We start from the raw sequence: 20,746 nt of genomic DNA on the forward strand, positions 1-20,746 counted from the left end.
AGTATTGCGTTAATCAGTCCATACGATCTCCAATAGCAGGGGACCGGATCATGTGGTGGACCGCACTCATCATCACTGGGATAGCTTTTGTCTTTACTGATATTAAACATTGCCCCAAAAAAATTTCCCTTCCCATTTCCGATCGCCAGATACACCCTTCCAGCGTGGACAACAAGAATTGAGCTTTCATCAAATACTAAATATTTATTCTGCCTTTTGCTTTCATCCAACGTGTCGTTTTGAAACGCTAGTGTTGTTTTGTTTGTTATTGCTTAACACCTAAATATGTAAGTAAATAATGTATTTTCCCCCTATCGCTTTCTTTCTCTCCACCCCTCTCTCTCTCTCTCTCTCTCTCTCTCTCTCTCTCTCTCTCTCTCTCTCTTGCTACTTCATTGGTTATTATCTCCTATCTTCCGCGACTCTTACGAAGGTCCTCTCGTTTTCTACAGTACGTTAAAACTAGTGTATAATAAATAGAATAAATTTCATTATTTGCTTTGTATTTGCTCGGATATCGTTTCGTGCGATTGCTCGTACGACTTTCTTTGCTTGATGTGTGTTTGTATGTGTCTACTTTTTTTTAAGACATCAAAACCCTCTCAACAGGCGGGCAAAAAGATGTGCTTGAATATGTGCGAATTGCGATAACATGCGCGCTCGTTTGTTCTGCTTTTAAAAAGGATGTATGGGTGGGTGGGATTGAGACATTTTGAGAGCAATTAATTATAGATTGATTGATTGACTGACCGGCTGATTCACCTCACTTGCATTTACTTATCGCTTACTATTTGCATGTAGTACAACGTACGCTAAAGTGTTAGCTAGTAGACTTTAAAAACTATCCCGGCTAACTAAAAAGTACTCCCAATGTTTTAATTTCCCTTTCATTTTGTGAAATCTTGGGCTTGTTGGTTTGTTGGTATTCCTTTCTTTTGGCTGCCTAATATCATGCGCATACATGCGTGCACTTCCACCGCACAGCTATTCCGGTTTACGCGTAGCGTGATGAAGGTGGACATCTCTGTCTCCTGACTCTCCGCTACGTCCAGCCAGCGTTGCTGGGCAGCTTCCTAAGTACGCTTATCATTCGCGCCGCAGACACCATCGAATAGCGACAGCATCAGCGCTTGTGGTAGTAAATATTATTGCAGTCTAGCCTCCTGGAGCGAAGCACCGGTCGCATTCTGATAGGGCGATAGGCCGGGAAATGCACCAGCCGCAGCGGCAGCTGCAGCGGCTGCAGCTCCCGCTTGCGGCAACGTGGCGTACGTGTACGGTCCGGCCATGTACTGAGCGGCGGCAGCCGCAGCTCCGGCAGCTATTGGGTGAAAGATATGTTCATTAATTGTCGATGCTGTTTCGATTTCAGCGCAAGCCAATGACTACATACCCGAAGCTCCAGATCCATAAGGATAGGCATCAAACCCTGTACTGTACTGTCCCGGATATGGTGCGGCGGCGGCTGCTGCAACCGCATTCTGGTCCACCCATAGAAGATAAGGAAAGAGAATCATTATTGGCATCCTCTCACGCAGCTGCTTGCACACAACGTTCGACCTACCTGATATTCGTAGAATTGACTAGTGGCGGCAGCAATGGCTGCTGCGTGCGACAACTGTGTGGCAGGGATCGGTACCAGTCCGGATGCGGTCGCGGCCGCTCCCGTCGATCCACCCGCCGAGCCTAGGTACGGTGTGCCGTAAATGTAGGACGGTGGTACCCTACGCATTCGTCCAGCACGAAGAAGAGTGTCCAGGTGTGGAGGAGAGATGGAGAAAGAGAGAAAGAAGGTAACGATATAAAAGTTATTCAAACTTGCAAATGCGCTGCAAATGCCGTAAACTGCAACCAACAGCAACAACAATAAACAACATTAAACAGCAACAACAACAATAATAACAACAACACGACAACAACAACATCAACAAACACAATATTTGCCAAACGCCAAACAACAGCAACATCAACGATAACGTCTTGATTAGTTTTCAAAACGAATAGTGTATAGGAAAGTAATAAAATAAATAAAACAAAAGGAGCGTAATAAACATTGTGATAAAGAAAGAATAGAAATAAAAATAAGACAAGAAAAAAAACTTGACACTAAAAATATAAAGTAATAAACCAACGCAAGAATAATAAAACAAAACTGTTAACCCATCAAACGCAACGCTCAAACGACGCATACGGCACGCTCAAGAGAAAATAAAAAAAATCAAACTAAAAACAGAAAAGAAAATCAAAACACTCAATTTTGCAAACTGAATTAGAAAGGAAAAATGAAAAAAACGTGCCACTAAACCAAAGGTAAAGTAAACCCCCACTGAAGTAACCCGGCGAATTCTGCCTTCGATAGTGAAGGATGATCATAAGGTAGAAAGAATCAAAAAGGGGGAAATAAACACCACGTTACATCATCCGTTCGGCACACAGAGAAGAATACGGCCGAAGATTTCAACCCGGCAGGCAGGCAGGTAGGCAGGCAGGGTGGCTTTTCATCATCTCATCATTGTGACAGTTGTCAGAAGCATGTTTCCTGCTTCGAATGCATACTCCATATCATATGTACTCTACACCAAATATACACTATCCTACCCAGTTCTACTGAAACGCTCACGAAAGCAACATGACAACTTTATCCGTCAACCATCTGCGACCATTCGTTAGAATTATTGATCGCACAAACCCGAGCGCCCAATGTGACAAACAGCACTGTTCGAGCTTAAGTATCTCAAAAATAGGACCGCCTTCACAGTCTAGGGTAACGGGGCGCAAACACTAACAACTGTGCTGTTCCCCACCAAAACTGTGTGCTCACGTTTCGCTTGAACGAAGATTAAATAAAATCCATAAAACAACCCCTAAACCCGCCTGTGCTACCGCACCACGCACCGCCAGCGCACCTCTCTGTAAGCTGACGCCATTTTAGAACGTCACTCTACTATCCGCCCACCTTGTTCTGATGTTTCCGATATGATCGCACATCGCTGTGAGCGTTACAACCAAACCTAAGCTCTGCTAGCAGGGGGGAGGGGGGGGGGGGGGGGGGCACCATTCGCAAACCCCGGAAAATGCGATCGCACCGCTACCGGATCGTGTGCGATGTGTGACGGCCATCTTGGCCGTCCATTTGCACGATCTTGGCTCGAAAAGTGCTGCAACGCGTCGAAATTAACCGTGGAATGCATCGTATTAATCATCGCACAGCGGAACATCGACGTTTTCTGGCACATTTGATATAGTTGAGTTGTCGAGAAACTTTGATGATATTGCATCGAAACAACAAGCCACTCAACCGAAGTCACCTACTGTCATAATAAAACTGGACAACAAAACGGCAGCCATTAATTACGGTGATGGTGTAGACGGTCAATAGATGAGTTTCCTTTACTACTGCATGCCAGGAAGCAATGTTTGAGAGCTAACGATATAATTAATCCTTAACACCCAAACATACTGTAGTAGCAGAATGTGAGCTTAAAAATGCGCAAGTTTATTTACTTGACAATATTTCCCAAGTGTCACCGCTTCACAAACTAGTGTACGTGTGAAATAAATCCGATCGCAATCGACCTATGAATATGAAAACCACCGATCAGAACAGTATATTAAACTCGGCGACGGTTGCGTATGGGTGCAATCGCTGCGAGCTCAAGCTATTTGGGTCCACACAGATTTAATTGTGTTTTATCGCTGTTGTTGTTTACTGTTCTACTAAATCGGCCTTCAACTGGTGACAAACAAAGGATGACCGCCCATTACGAAAAGGCTGGTCGAATCCATTTGTACATCGCTTAAGCGTGATAGTAATCTATCACGCTGCTAGTGATGGATATTTAATGGTTCAAGCATTTTGTAGTGTAGCAAATTCTCAAACAATCGAATGCAATGCGTCATATAATTCAACATTTCATTTCACAGAATTGTATAGTACTTGGTACAGTTGCTTGCGGATCAGCACAGACTCATACGTCACGAAATTATACTATAGTTTGAGGACCTCTTTTTCTTTCACGATCAAGTACCTTTCCTATCGCAAAAGGTGGTATGAGATCTTCACACGCTCCGATCGGCTCGCGCCCCGTCACACTTCAGCAGCAACCGCGGACATTCCGGACTGCTCGAATGGGACATTTCTAAAAATATCCCAACAACCTCTTCGGTCTTTGTACCGTTAGAATGTCCCTCCTAGGAAATGATGTCGCCCTCCCAGCCCCCCTCCCCCCACCCCCATAATGATCGTGCACTGAAAATATACACTTCGCTTCATCACTGACGGATGGTTGCAACTCTAATGTCGTTCCTTCACTGATACGTTCGCTCACAGTGCTCTGGCGTTCGTATTCAGGAAGATCTTCACATTCATGATCAGTTGTGGGGAGTGGGGGGGGGGGGGGGGGTTATACAAGTGATGGCGGCTGACGGAATGGGTGGCTCGTGTGCGCCAACATCCGAGAGCCATATTTATTTGTATTTTTAGAAAACTCTGCTCAAAAACTGCGCCGCCTTTGGCAAGACGACGGCGACGTTCGACACCAGGTCCTCCCTATCTCATCTCCAACCCACCTCCCCTACCCCCCCCCCCCGCCCCTTCCCCTCATCCTGTCACCGTCGTCCCGTGTGTTTCTTGCAGGGATTTTTGTCCCAAAAAACAACGAAGACATCTCATGCTCGCCGTGTCGCGCAAGACTTGTTGACGATGAAGAGCTTCCCATCAGCCATGGCGATGGGTTTGCGCATTCCTTCCCTGGTCCGCTTTTCCGAACGGTCAATGCTAGTGAGGATTGACATTTGAATTTTCCAACCGCACGTATATGTTATTCGTCGTTTCCTAATTGCTCCACCACTACCCTACACGCATTCACTATCGGTCGGGTTTTCATTGGGACGTTGAGTGTGTTGGCACCCGTCCCCCCTTTGTACAGGCCACCCCATTTGCTTTCCTGCGGTCGTGGCCTGAGAACGCCAGTTTCCCCGTAACTGAAGCGCGGCCAAGCAATTACGTAAATCGAAATAAATGCAGCAATTACATTAATTCGATAAAAATCACCTCAACACTCTTGGTGGTTGGGCACACACCGGCGTAATCGGCCTCCATTGCGACCGGTGTCTGTTGCGTTACCGTTGGCAACTGATGCCGGTAACATATACGGAAAATTGATTAATACTTCCATTAATGTCCCTTCCGTCAGCCATTAGGCACTCTCGGCGACGGTTTGCCGGTTTTTTAGTTTTGTTTTCAGTAAACATCTAATTTCTTTTCATCGGAATGGTCCTATGGTGTGCGGATGAGTCAAGCACAGTTTCGACACGTGTATCAGTCAACGCTTGCACAATCCGATGTACCATCCGGCTTTATTGTCACTTTCATTATGATGATGAAAGCTTCGTACAGATCGTAGATTAAGCTGGGTCCCTAGCAACCTACCAACTATAAATATGCCCCAACACACGAACTGCTGTGTGGTCATTACATGACTGCAAGCAGTGTCCCGATACTTACTCACAACTTCTATAGAGCACCTTACAGTTTTATCACAGAAAACCCTCGGCTATTGATGATTGTGTCAAGTGTTTTCTATTCATTCCACTTTTTTTATATTTTCCACCCCTACGTGTCCTTTCACCGATGGGTGCGGCATTAGCAGCCCTTCAACGACACTGTCCCACTTAAAAAACGAATCCCAATCCTGTGCCTAAGTGGACATCGGATGATCGGAGGGAAAAATCACGTTTTTCCTTGGCACGGAATAAGACGACTCACGAGAGCGTCACTTCCGTCAGTGATGCTGATTGACGTCAGACGGTGGATAGAGGAACGAGGACAGTGGACAGCGCACTCGTTCTGCTGCATGACAGAAGGCACCTTTCTGTTCATTTTGTCGTCAAGAGCAACGGTTGAGCAGTATGCTCTTGGTGAGTCTAAAAGTGGTATTTCGTGTCACTTTTCCTAACCAAACCCCTTTCATGATTTGGCTAAAACAATGCTGGTCCGAAGAAAGATGATCGCTTTCGGGATGTACTATTTTGTGATTCTTTTTTTTGGTAACGCTGAAAATAAATACCAAACATACCAATCTGTCACAAAAAATAGACAACGTATGTAAAACGGGTTATGCCGAGTAGTTGATTCTTAGTTTCATTTGGGTGTTACAAACATGTCGATGACATGCGGTGATATTTAAGACTTAAAATCATTTAAGTAATGCGTGTTTCTTAACTTGTAATACAAATAAAAAATACTGTTCAATACATGGAGCATTTGAAATCAAACTATACTTTCGATTATTTAATCTGTATCAAGTTGACAGAAATTATCCCCTCATTCACAACCGACGGCATACGGCATTGTACCGTCAAAATTAATTATACATAAATCAAAAATATTGATCTTGTTTGTTAGATCCACCATTTTATTGATCTATAAGAGCTGTAAGCCTAATAGCTAATTTTATCACACCAATCGATCAAGCCAAACAAAATAGAAAGTAATAAGAGTAATCTTTTAAAACCACATCAACACAAAAATCCACTCGAAAACCTTTTTCAAGCTCTGATATTCTCAAACCAAAACGTACAACACTAAGAAAACTAAATACTCGTAACGCCAATAGCTTACGACGCTGCAGTAGCAACACTATTAACATCGAACACAAAGTAACAATAATTGTTAAACATTATTGAAATGTCGCAAAAAATGTGTAAGCTTGTAACTAGTAAACACAGCAATGAGTCTTGAAGTATAGTTTTTTTATGCCATTTTATAAAGAGATGTCACACGTGTGATGAGATCTCAGATCAATCCTTTAACACTAGAACTACCGGGCCAGTCACTTTGGCTGGTTTCATACCTTTCATGTAGATTTATTTTTCATAGTAAACCAATTCTGCCGATGTTTAGGCTCGACATTTGAGCTAAAGAGCAATAAAGGCCCTTAAGTTGTACGGGATTCATCTCATGCAAGCTTATGTGAAAAATCACGGTATATTGTGACCATTATGCGTAGGACATAAAAATATTATTTAAATAAATCATTATTAAAATGAGGAAAGTTATTTGAAATTATTGTTTAGTGTCGCAAAAGCTAGCTTATGTATTCGTATTCGTAAAAACATTTCACTAACCTATTTCATAATTTAAACGAGACAGTTCATACTGTAATTGAAATAATTCTATAGTGGGTCATATTTTTTGAACCTAAACTTGATTTGAGTAGAAAGTTGATGGAATTACTAAAACTCTATTAAAACTAGTTAAAAAAGGTTTTTTTTTATATTATAAACCAATAGTTTTAATATTTTCAATATGTCCTACTCAGCCATGTTCACAAACGACAGTGGAGCTTGCATGTGAGTTTGCTGCGTGCAACTTGAAGGCCTATATTACTCTTTAGCCAAAAATGTTTATATATAACCAACAGACGTATTCCTCGCAATATAACTATAACATAATATATAATATACATGAACAGTAGTATTCAGTAACAAAGCTAATGCTTTGATCGTTTTGCTGTAAACGATTTGAATCTTCGAGGTTGCAACGCAACAGGATAAATTATAGACTTGTTTTGATTGATGGTTTTTCAATGCTGATGTAAGAAACAACCAATCAAATGTGTGTGGAAATAATTGGACAAATATAAAGAAATATGAAAATGTTTATCACATCGTAAAATCTATTTATTTAGTAACCACCAATCATTTTGACTGGTCGCGGTAGAGTGGCACGCGCACAATCGCGGTAGTTCTAGTGTTAAATCTTCCTAGTGTTTTACTTCATCCTTAATCCATTTAAAAGAAGAAAATGCCGCTACATTCCAACCGCTGGTTAAGACATCATATTTAAAAAAAAAAATTTCAACAACTGCTATGTTCTACCATCAGGAAAAGTATCTCGAAATACTTGGCGTAAAAAGAAATGAGATGGCACCTACGCTACGCATTGGGAGGCAAAAAAAACACATCCTTATCGACTATGTGCTGCTGTTTATCTTAAACCATCAGCACCAGATTAACAGGGGCCCGCAGCCGAGGAATGCTCGTAAAAGTGGCACGCTTTCGGACGCAGATTGAGCGGTAGTAGTTGCGCCTTGAAGGATATAAATTGATAGAATTCATAAAAAAAAATTTAACCGTTTTCGGTAGATTTCCCGTCAGTAGCTTGCCACTTTCTCCCACTTACAGGGATCCATCAAATAAATCATCTGCACAACATAAAACAGCCTCTTGCAATCATACACGGAAGAGCATATGATTTTTAACCGAGTTGAAAACATTACATAAAGCAAGCTTTAAATTTCCTAACTAATTTCAATGCAAAATAAGACACACAAAACAAGCTGTTGCTCAAGTCATCAAGATAACACTAATTTGTGAAAGTAAATTTCACTCCACGCGTCGCGTCGACCGATGCACATCCGAATTGCATACGCAACACAACGTGCCGTGACCCATTCGCCGGGTTTAATGTGATATTTCACCCGAGAGCAACACGATCTTTAGTGGCCATGATCTCATCAAAATGCAAACATATTCCTCTGCTTGCAGCGGCTTGCCAGCGGTGGGGGTGGAAAAAAGCAATTGCAATGAAAAGCAACGAGCAGCCGAAATTTTATTTTACCGCAATCAAAATAATTTTAGTTCCGCGTGGCAGGGCACGCGATATAGCGCGTGGTGCGATACCAACATCCGGGAAAAGTTCACCGATTACACATCTAACGGACACGAACACGTCGCACCATTTCGACGACTCCGGCTTTGGTCAACTCGTGTTAAATAGACCATGGCCCATGGACGAGGTGAAATGTGAATCATGGCCATTTTATTTGACGATCTGTTGCTTTATTTTTGTTTTTTTGGTTGAGCTGCATCGTTTTACTACTGGTTTGTGTTACAAACCTGCTTTGAACTAGATACAACTTCAAAAACAAAAACCCGGCAAACACACACACACACACACTGAACCGAGCAATTGGGGCGCCGTGAAAAATGGAAAACAAAATGAGAAACACACTGTGACAACCACAAAAAAATACACACCACACACACACGCACACGACACACCAACATGAACACCCACACGATCTCGATGGGCGACACCCGCGCACACACACACACACTCACACGCTAAAAGAGCAACAACAACAACAAAAACACAACCAAATCGATTGCACACACACACAAACGAACGCACTTCTCACCTCACAACGAGTAGCGCGTAGTATAAATCACGACAGCGACGATGACGACGACGACGACGACGTTGACACACGGCAGGGGGTTCACAATATGTGTCTTTGTGTATGTGTGGGGTTGGGGGTCGGGCCGTGGAGCAAAGAGGAGAAAAGTGGCGAAGCGCATGAATTGTTCATCGAAAGCGCACATTTTCCCTCCCATCCCCCAACCGCGCGAGTGGCCACACCGTACCGGCGGGGGAGATGATGTTGGACGTGTGTGTGTGTGTGCAGTAGAGGTAACATGACGTTCGAATGCAACACGTACCAAAGAGAGCTCACCACCCGGGCGGCAACCTGATTGTGAGAGAGAGAAAAAGGACGCAAATGGAGGAGGTTCGGTTTGAAAACGCACAAAATAAAACCAAAACTATCGCAATGAAAACTCATGAATATCTAGCGACAGAAGGAATAAAACACACACATTCGCACACTCAAACGGACCACCAATCCCGTTCACTCGTTCAACCCAATCCACAACCCGTAGTTTAGAAAGTGCATTTGAATGCATAAAATGTAAAGTTAACCAAAAAAAAAAAACACGTGAAAATGTCTGGATGTGTGAATAAGTCTGGATTTGTGAGTGTGTGTGTTGGAGAGCTGGGGAGATGTGCATTTTAATCAAAACCGCTCAAACTCAAAGTTTGCCCTAGTGGCGTTTTGTGGCGAAAAAAAATCAATTTGCCACCAAAAATATCAAACGCAATGACAAATGGAGACAAGAAAGTGAGTTTCAGCAGGAAAAAAATAAAGAAGAAACACTTCAAAAAACAAAGAAACAACAACTCTAAAATGTACAACAACAACAAAAAAACACAGAAAACCGTATCGCTTCAGTCAAAGATGGAATAATTATAAGAGGAAAACTCGAAAAACAAACAGAAACAAACCAAAAACACTTCAAACAATATGAAAGAGATAGCGACTCGAAGGGAAACTGTATGCAAAGTAGAGAAAACACATACATGAAAAGAAAAAAAGTAGGAAAAAAAAGAACACAGGTAAAATAAAACACAAAAACAACTAAAAAAAAAAACACAACAAAACACGGTAAAAACAAAACGAAAACTGCATAAAACTTTGCCAACGCATAAAACCAAAACAATCCACTCGCTCGCTTTTCAGAAATTATATGAACCTCTCGGGCCGACTGGTCGGACGGACACGTTGGAACGGTATTGCGCTGGGCGCGGTGGTGAACCGAAGATGCGGCCAATACACAACTGGAGGGAGAGAGAGAGATTCGCCGAAAGCTTTTCTCAACCTGCCTCACCAGGGCTGTAAACACAGGAAAATGGATGGTAGAGAAGAAGAGAAGAGAAGAGATGAAACTAGTGATGAAACACAGGAAATAAATACCGTAAATGACCCGCTAACTGTGTGTATGTTTGTGCTGCTGCTCGTTTTCTCGTTTGCAACACGACACGGAAGAAACATAAACCGATTCTTATTCAAACAGTGAAGAATGGCTTCCCAAAAAGGCTGAAATCAGCTCCACACAAACAACAGTTTATGATTTTAGTTTGAAATTAATGAAATTGGCCACTTCCAATAAATGATTCGCTGCAAATGGATCGAAGTGCAACGAAACGCAAATCCTTCGACATTAAAAGTTCACCAGTCACAGTCACCAATGTGCCAGAGAAAATTTCTAAATAAAAACCACAATCAATCTTTTGAGTCGAGTTCTACTGAAAAAAAAGAAGCAGTCGGTAAGTCTGGTTCCGCGGCGAAGAACGACACTATCCCGAGCCCGGTGACATATGCGCCAGTGACAAGAGGCTTAATTAACGGTCCTTGGTGGTGTCTTCAACCGATTCCGCAACGGGGACGGAGACACCAGCAAACGTTGCACGATGATCTCTCGTTTAGAAAATTTATTCTCACTCGATCTACGACAGTTACCGGTGACGATGTTACTTGTTCATTGCAGTCACTCTTTGGGAATGTGTAGCAATACATCCACTGCACCCATGGTCACTGAACAAGCAAACAGACAGATAGAGTGAGAAAAGTGAATAGGAAAAGTTTGGAAAACTATGTGCCTATTTATAGGATAACGTCGCGCCGTAACGTGGACGCGCGCAGCGTACGATAAAGATTGCGAACGAGTTCTCCGCTTGGTCGTGTGACGGCTTCTTGCAAAATGAATAGTGCATAGCACATGGAAGTGCACTAAATGTCCGACTGTTCGTTTTGTAAACATTAATTTCAACGATTGTTGTTCTGCAACTATTCCAGTATGGGTATGGAACACCAGGCGTCTCCATCTTTGGTAGACTGTAAGATCAGGAACGCGCAACTTCGTTAGTAATTCTGATTCTCAACCAAAGACAATGAATGACCTTTAGGGTCTTATTTTATCTTCGATGTACTAGTCATTGTACGCTTCCAAAGGCAAAAATCTAAGAATCAATCATCTATCAAAAGTTGTGCTGGTTTCTTTTTTCCCTCTGGACATTTTTGTTTGAATGTCCATATTTCAAATGAGACATTGAAACGACCATTCGCTTCCTTTCAAGACGCAAAACATGCCCAAGCCTTCCCACAATAAACAAACCCCAATTGCTGATGATGCCATTTGGCGAACAGATTTGGCTTTACACAGGAAAATTAAAGAGAGATAGAGAGAAAGAAAGAGAAGGAATAGGAGTTGTTTTTGAGGACAAATACACGAGGAAGTGACGAAAGACCGGGTAGTAGTGGTAGAAGAACACAGATGTGCATTCCAGCAAAAAATAAACACTTACCCAAACTGTCCCGGTATCACTGGATAGCCAGCCGTCCGCAGTCCCGTCGTGGCGAACGAATATCCTGAAACGAAGCGAAACAATCAAACAATAAAAATCGTGTCAAACAAACGGTTAGTTCGGTTAGTAGGGTGCAAGGACGAAGCTAATCATAAAACTTAAGCAAAATCAACAGATAAATTCCGTTCGATAGCAACTATCACTGTACTCTGACTGTTAGGAACCGTGGTGCGAAATCCAAGTGATTGCAAAACACGGTCAATCCTGCTGTGTTTTAGTTGCTCATTAAAATTGCATCGCTGTGCTCATCGTCACAGCAATGGAGAGCGCACGTGGATTGTCTAATGAATCCACCGCTTGTGCTGCACTAATCAATACCACAAAGCTTATTCGCCATGGCACGTCATTTTACACGTCAATGTTTACGTAGCGATACCAACATTCAACGACTGAGACGATGCAGCAACAACAACAACAGCTAGCACAAAACACACAGCGAACGAACTTTGCTCACCGACACTAACACTAGCCCACGGTCGGACAGTTGCTGCCGAACGTAAAAAAAAAAAAATACAAAATCTCCATCGTGTGCTGCCTGACCTCGACACAAAGCGAGGCAGAAATGTGGAAAAAATTGATTTACTTTAATGATTTGTTTACTCGCTGTTGGTGCTCGTTTGCAATGACTTCTGTCATCGGTTGCGCTTTACTCGACCCGACAGCCGATTTCCCGTCCGAGCTTCGAAACTTCACTTGACAGCTGACGTATCCGAAACCGAAAGGCGAAAGGGGAAAGAAACTAACAGACTGAGGAGTAGGCAGGTAAAGCGAGCATCGTTTCAGTACGTCAAGACAGGCGAAACAAAAAAAAAACGACGAAGCCTGTTTTCAACGGTTCTGTCTAATAGAACTTGCAAAGACTGGTGAGCTCGGTATACTTAGAGCGCTCCCGGCCCTGGTACTATGCAGTAGAGTCGAAGGCGAAGATTGACACTCACTCGCTAGTGCTGCTGCTTTTCATCGCGCCCATCGAAGGGTAATAATCCTTCTTCTGAGCCTGAGTCTAGCGAAAACATGAAACCCTCAGAAGAAGAAAAAAATCATAAGAAAGACAGCACCAAATAACCAACTTCATTTCAAGTTGTAGACGAACTTTACCACTCCGCTAGACAGTTTTGCGGGTGCGAGCATCGGTGGCAAATTGCGTCAAGCGTTCACTCTTGTTGCACCTTTCTCGCACCTTCGCGGTGATTTAATCCGCGAGAAATCTTTTCTGCATAAGTTCTGCCCAAACCAATGGCCACGTTACCCAGCGACCGAATCCGAACACGCGACGTCTAACATCGCACAACGATTCATTTTCCTAATGGACACACACTCACGCGCGCTTACCTTGTGATGCATTGCCCCGTGGTTTGGCGCCCAGTATCGCGAGATTTACGTTTGCTTTCCTGCCATCGATGATCGGGTTCGGTTCCTTGCAGGCACGCTCGGCACTCAGTCTATCACCCATAATCACCTGCAAAGATTGTGAGACAGTGTCGGGTCGTGTGTTAGCGGGGGGGAAGGAAAAAAAATACATCCGACCTCCTCTCCATATCTAATGGCAACACTTACGAATCCATAACCACGACTTTTGTTCGTCGTGCGGTCGGTTATCACAACGGCCTCTTCAATATCGCCGTACACGCTAAAGTGCTCCCGCAGGCTCTTGTCGGTCGTATGGTACGGCAAACCGCCGACGAACAGCTTCGTCCAGGTCGTATCCTTCTGTGCGCTCTGTGATGACGTCGTCGTACCCGTGCCGCCCGATTGCACCAACGCCAATGCGGCATCGGCCGCATCCGGGGACACCTGCATCAGCATTTTGTAATCCAGCTTTTCTGCCCTTTCCAGCAAACCTGCTGCACTGTTACACTTAGAATATTCTTCAACGCTGTACGCGTTTTTTTTTTCTAACGGTACAAGACAGCCGAGTAGCGCTGTTTCACCGAGTTTACTGCGTGTTTTTGTTTGTCCTCTGTCGTCGTTTTCGGGGCTAAGGTACTATCTGCAAATTGAACAACAGAGAAAACAAAATTATAATTAGTCAACCGTGCAGTATGTCTACTGTTTACATTTATTTTTCACAATGCAGTGCAAATGACTTTATCCTAAAATATTTTTAAAAAACCTCCAAACATCTTTATGAGATATTCTGTATAAACCACTGTTTTGTCCTTTCCTAAGTTTTTGCTAAACATTAACGCTATGAATTGAACAAGCCCTGTCTAGAAACATAAATTATAAACAGCCCTACTGCTACTGAACTGCACACAATGCCCAACGGAGTACCACCCAATGCCAAAGAAGCAACCAAGATAGTGTGGACGATGTCAGCGAACAAACAGCGAACGACTTTTATGCATAAACCTCTTAAAGCGTACGGAGAGGACAGTTCGACAACACGCCCTCCAGCGTACAGAGCAAAAACAAGGAGACAACACTTTTTTTTTCAAAGACGACAACTGGTACGGATCGTCGTAAAGCACCCACAACTACCTCTGAAAGGTAATTTGATATCTTTTTGTTTTTTTTGGGTTCTGCATGTTGTACACTTACGCCACTTGAAACATTCGAAAGGGAAGACATTCGTCTGAAGGCTGAATCCCGAATCCCGTTTCGAAGTATGTTTAACAAACTGCTTAAATTCTACTTCTTCCCTTTGGATGTCAAGTTTTTTCGCCCGACAGGGTAGAGCGCAGCGAAACAGGGACCAAGTTTACGCGAATGGACAAATGTGACAAGACCCCTTCGTTCTTCTACATCTATCGGGAAACGGAAGGTGATTCAAGTTTATGAATTCGATACTTCCGCCTGGAGTATTCGCTGGAAAGGTGGTGCAGTTGTGCTAGATATCGTTGGGGTAGTATTGAAGTTAACTGCATATCTCACGTACTCCAGAGCTAATATCTGAAGGTGCTCTAAAAGCTAATCAATGCATAGTTCGTGAATAACATTTGAAGCATGTGTCTACCTCCTATAGTTCCAAATCAATGCAATCACTGAGCTGTACACAGAACCGACACCATTCGCCATTCCCAAAACGATTACCTTCCCTCGCCAGACAAACGATCGACGTTCGCCTCTTCAAATTAACTCTTCACGCATGAGAACTCGCACCAATTCTATTTTTCGTTCCTTTTTTTTTTCTCGTTCCAATGCGTTTCCGAACAGAGCGACAAAATGGATAAAGTAAGCGCACTCGGCCCAACGCTTGCCCAACTCGTAGAACAGCACACAGAAGTAAACGAATGGCTCGTGCGACGAACTCCCGTCGCCACCAAAAACCCGATGTCGAAACTATCGAAAGTTTGGTCAACCGTGCAGAAGCCGGAACAATGGGTCCTGGCGTGCAATTGAATATCGTACCACTACAAGTGCACCACATCCAAGGTTTAAACGCTTTCCTTCCTCGGCCTGTCAAACATTACATTCGACGAACTGCTGCTGTGGAGCCCAAACTTTCATATGATCCTACGGAGTTCATAAATGTTATTGTCATTCTCATTCATAATGGTGCTGATAAATAAAAAAAAAAAACAATACCTGGCATTTTGGGTTTACTTTTCAATCACTTTCCACCCCACCAGTTTTTGAACGATTGCGCTTTACGTTGACCGTCTGGTGTCACCCCGCTACTTGGTGGTCTGGAACAGTTTTGTGTGTTAATGATATGAGCCACCGTGCACGGTGAACCCCGTAAGCCTTCATAAATTATATTGAACCCTTCTGTTGGAACCATCTTGTTTCAGCATAAACACAAGTTCCGAGGGAAGCGATTGTCCGGAAAACCGGATGGGTACACCGGTTCAGCCATGGTTGATTGCACCTCGTGGGCTTCCTTCGGTCTTCCACACTAAAATAACTATTTTAAAAACTGTCTCACTCACACATTCGGCCGCCTATCTATCATCGTCGACATTGTCATCGGTCGGCATCATCCATTACCCACCACCCTCGAGTTTCACTCTCACTCGCCACTACATTTTCTGCTGATGACAGTTGCGTTTTGATGGCAAAAGCGGTGGAAGAAACGAGGAGGGTTTCATTTAAATTTTGCTCCCTCAATGCACAGCGGAGCACCGGAAAAAAATGAAATACTCTGGTTGAGAAAGCCCACGGGAACCTTCCCCCGTGTCAGGAAGCCTTAACCGATTGGTTCCGTTTCACGATACGGAACTCGGTACTGCTCTCGGTGCGCCTAGAGGATAGGCTATCTTCCCGACACGCCGGTGTGGTTTACAATTTCCAAACACGTTCATCACATTGATTGCACTTTTTTTTTTCAAAACGTCAGTCCAGTTTTTCCTACTCTCCCCGATCGTAAGGAACGGAAGGACACTCGGAAACGGCAAGTACTTGCACCCCTGCTCAATAACATCACAAACCCAAAGGTTTTCCTAATAGAATGTATCTCCCCAAAGGGAAGTTAAAAATGTGCTTCATTCGAAGCACCAACAACAGCGAAAAAAAAAAAACGCTAGAACTGGGATTTTTTCACTCTGCTTCATTCCATTTTTTTCTGACACTCCGTTTTTCTTATCACTGACAACTGAACGACATTTGCGCGACGCGACGCGAAGGTTGCATACTAAACGAACGGGCAACTTCGAAGGAATAACGAATGCCGTGGTTCTATGTTTGGGGGAAAGAGTTTTGATTTTGATCACGAAACAGGGCCCACAGCCCCAACGCAAAACCCCCCTCCCCCCCCCCCCCCCCCATCGTGCCTTAATTGTTGTATTTTATCAACGTTTAAGCCAACCGACACAGGCAATCATGTGACCGCGGAACTAACGCTTTCATAACCTTCAAACTTGTGTTTAAAAAAAGCTAACCCAACGTCAGGTTTTTACTGTCCTTTTTGCTCGTTGTACGCGAGCATTATGATGAAATTATATTTAATGCCCTCTCTCGTTAACTTTCCGTTTCAACTCAGTTACACGCACGGGAGGGGGTGGAGTTCTAAGCCTTTGAAAGAATTGCTTAAATCCAACCGATGCCGCCAGACATTAGGGCTACGGCGAAGAAGCAGCTTCATCATTTGCAATAACCCCGATGATGTTTCCGGGATGAAGCAGCAGCATAGAAGTACACTGGAGTTCCTCGTCTAGCAAAGATGGAAGTGGCTAAGGTTTCAAAGAGACCTAAAGTTAGCGCCACTCTCAGAATCAGTCGGCGAATTAATGTAGCGAAAAGGGAAAGATAACACCTCGACAGGAACGCATTAATACTGCTCGTCCGACATGGTGCAGTGTGGGATAAAAGTGTCAAAATTAGATGCTCGTTTTATTGATACAGACGTGAAAAACTATGCATAATGGAAAAAAAGGGATTTAAGGCATAGTAATCTATAAAACTAAGTCAAAGTCAATTGCAGACTTGGTTACATATATTTTGCAGATGAAAAGCTTGTTTACTTTGCAAGTAATTCCTGGAGTCACCAAGCATACCTCGTCCCATTTCATTACGTGACACAATCAATTTACAGCCATTTCCTACCAAGTGAATAATACAAGCATTCCGATTCTTACTCACACTTTAAGCGCCCTTAACACTGAACCGAACTGTGCTGCGAATAATACACGCTCTAACTGATTTATGGATTTTAATTCGCCCTGCTCACAACAGCTCACTTATGCCGCCGAAGATGGTATTGCAAAATCGATTGAACGATCCTCCTCTTTTAGTTCCGATGACCGTAAATCTTGTGTCGAAAAGCCACCAACAAAAGATGTTGGCGAATGGCATTTCGGTACAGGTTCACCGTGCTCCGTGCGTAAGAGGTTTTGCTGAATACTGACTACAAGGTTCACCCTAGCATCATCTAACAAGGGCTCACTAGGAACCAAATACATATGCTGTGGGAATAATCTCGTTTGTGGACGGACAAGAATTTCAACCAAATCTTGAAGCATTGGACGACAACAGAACAACAGACGATCTCGACAACTAGAACTGCATCAAATCCGTGTGCAATAATCGTAAACTACAGCTTCAGTCACACACATCGAATTCCAAACAAGGGATTTACCATCATCAACAGCAAATCCTTCGAGGCATCCAATACCAACTATGCAATCGGAAGACGTCTTCACACGAATCAAATCTTGTTGAGAAGACTTTGCGTGAATTGATGGCATAGAGGGCAAACTGTAAGGTGTAGGTCTGCACAACTCTACCAGCTGACAGCTGAATGATGCTTGCATCGAATGCAGCTGTGACATTACTTCTTCGCGTTCTATCTCACCTGAGAGAGTTGAATAACCAGAGAATGCAATCAACTCTGTGACAGCGAATTTTCTTGCAAGGCAATAAAATAATGTCCCTTACTATGGTAGGAAAAATCTTTCTCTTGTGAACCTTTTTTTCGCCATCTCTCTAGGGTGTTGTATACCGAAATGCTAACCCTGGAACATGGAGCCCCGGTACCGTCCGATGTTCTACCCGAACCAAGAAGGATAAACAGCATTCGTCGCGTTACGCATGTATGCAGCTGCGTACGCGTATAATTAATTTTCTCTCAACACTCTGATAATGTTTGCGTCATTTACAGCTCTACCTCTACCACCGAGGGAGTTACGCGAGAAAACGGAAACCCTGCTGTTTTGGTACGGTACATTCAGACCAGAGCTGCCACACTTACCGGCTGTTTGGAACGGTGGGGAGGGTTTTTTTTATGTTTTATTTTAAAAGGCTTACTATACATCCTACAGCACGCGTGGAAAAAGGGTCATCCAAACGCACCCAAGACATAGGAGGGGAAGTGGGACCATGGGTGAGGCGGAAATCGGAAGCGACCTAACTGGTCACCATTCGAAAGGTCATCGGATGTAATTTATCAACTTCACCAGCAGATATACGCCACACATTGCCATCGACCTGCCTGCTTTGGGTTTCTCCAACGTTCCTCAGACCAGTATCATACCATAATTAGATGCAGTAGTGTGGGTACGGCCGTGACCGAATGCCTCTCTACCATATCCCACACGAGTAGCTCTAGGTGGATAATTCAACGATGGCTATTTAGACATCACACAAGTAGCCTTTGGCCCCGGTAAATTTCATTCCACCTCGAGGATCCGCTTAGGAACGGACCCGATAGACGCTTGGTATCAGGATCTAGAGACGGGGCAATACTTTTCGGTCGAGAATGGTTCTCTCTTTACCGTTCGACATTTCCGCCTGCAAACAGTTTATCAACAGTCAAGTGTTAGACCACTGAATCCGGTGAAGACTGCTACATCGTGAAGTTTCAGCGTCAAACACGGGAAGCCATACACCCATGAAGGGGATTCCATTCCTTTTGCCAGCGCTTCTCAATGGGAGTAAGGAGCACGATGTAACTACACCCGCGAGGTCAAATCCACCCCAGAGCAGCGTTTCACGTTCTCAACAAAACCACGTGGATTTAGCAAGGAGGCTCAAACTTCTTTTCGAACAAAACAGCGGTCAGATGGTGCTGTAACCTGTTCCTGTGTGTTGCAAGACTTTTTTACACAATCAAATTTTCTTAAAACAAAATTTTCACCATTCATTTTTCCTTCTTTTCATACTAACTAAGGCATCGAAGCACAACAAGGTGAAGGTAAATAACCCGAGCGAGTGGGACCGGGTAAATGGCCCCTTTAAACTACACCCAAAACAGAAAACAACAGTGAAACGGACATTCCACGGGCACCCCCCCCCCCCCCCCGGCGGCCGCTCCTTCCCCAAGTTTGAAACTACCAGAAAGGACGATGTTACGAGTTTTCCGAAGAGCATTACGCCGCGCCGTTACTCTTAATGTGCCTGAAACAGAACCTGAAAGCTGTCCTGGCTTTTGTTCCTTTCTGGCCCCCATCCCACTATACCGCACCGCACCGCACCGAAATGATGTCTATATGCTCTCCGGTTTTTCCTTCCTCGGTTTTGGTTGTTTGTACATGTGTTGGTTGCATCTTCCCCATGCTATGCCATTCTGTACACGGTCCCACACGGCGTGGTGCATTTTATGCAACCCGTATTTTACTCTCGCCCGAACGCAAGAGGGTTGAAGCAAGCAGGCAAGCAGGTTCTACGTGAAAGGGAGAAGTAGTAAAGCCAGCAGCAATTGTCATCGTATTTGGCATCGTACCACGTACACACCAGCACCACAGACGGAACTCGTGTGCTGCCAACACCACGCGGAACACTCACAAATCGCACACGAACTTTACGACCAACCTCCAGCCAGTTAGGCTTTCGGATGCTTCAACCCTTTCGGTTTGTAGTCCTTTTTTTTTTTTGGACGGCCAGCAACTAACACACATACGTTCCCTTTGAAGCCAACAAGTACAGCACCACCAAAGCACACTAACAACGTGAACCAGCCACATGGAAACGTTACGACGAGGGGTGAATTTTAATTTTTGTAAGGACAACCAGAAAGCAATGTGTAGCAGCAGCAGCAAAAAAAAACGATAAACGATCAAAATCACTCAGAGCATAATTTGGTGTGCCGCTGTTGAGACTTTGAACTGAAACGGATATGCACAGTTTAAGCACGGCTCGAGCGCCATCGCCTCCCAACCGAGGATACCGATTTTCATTCCGGTTTAATTTTTACTTCCGGTTCGCCTTTCGTCACCAAATGCGAGGGGGGGGGGGATTACTACCCTATACAAGCGTGTTTTATACACGTTGTTATTTTTATATTTTTAAATTCCTTTCCACCGTCATCGTAATTTGTTCACCTTT

The 20,746-nt window shown here is 43.8% G+C and overlaps 2 protein-coding genes across 2 annotated transcripts in view; both read right to left on the reverse strand.

Moving 5' to 3' along the window:
• Nucleotides 1-20,746, reverse strand: part of LOC126556257 (proteasome subunit beta type-5-like) — a 375,585-nt gene that overhangs the window by 86,731 nt on the left and 268,108 nt on the right. The window lies entirely within an intron of this gene.
• LOC126556250 (RNA-binding protein 24-like) lies at nt 1,060-13,933 on the reverse strand. The gene is made up of 6 exons (XM_050211477.1): nt 13,604-13,933; nt 13,379-13,505; nt 11,987-12,050; nt 1,565-1,724; nt 1,394-1,481; nt 1,060-1,321 (listed from the first exon to the last, which is right to left on the reverse strand). The coding sequence occupies exons 1-6, from the start codon at nt 13,850-13,852 to the stop codon at nt 1,146-1,148; spliced, it is 864 nt and encodes a 287-aa protein (XP_050067434.1). The 5' UTR covers nt 13,853-13,933; the 3' UTR covers nt 1,060-1,145.

This window comes from Anopheles maculipalpis, chromosome 2RL (genome assembly GCF_943734695.1).
Source record: "Anopheles maculipalpis chromosome 2RL, idAnoMacuDA_375_x, whole genome shotgun sequence".
Classification (NCBI taxonomy): Eukaryota; Metazoa; Arthropoda; class Insecta; order Diptera; family Culicidae; genus Anopheles; species Anopheles maculipalpis.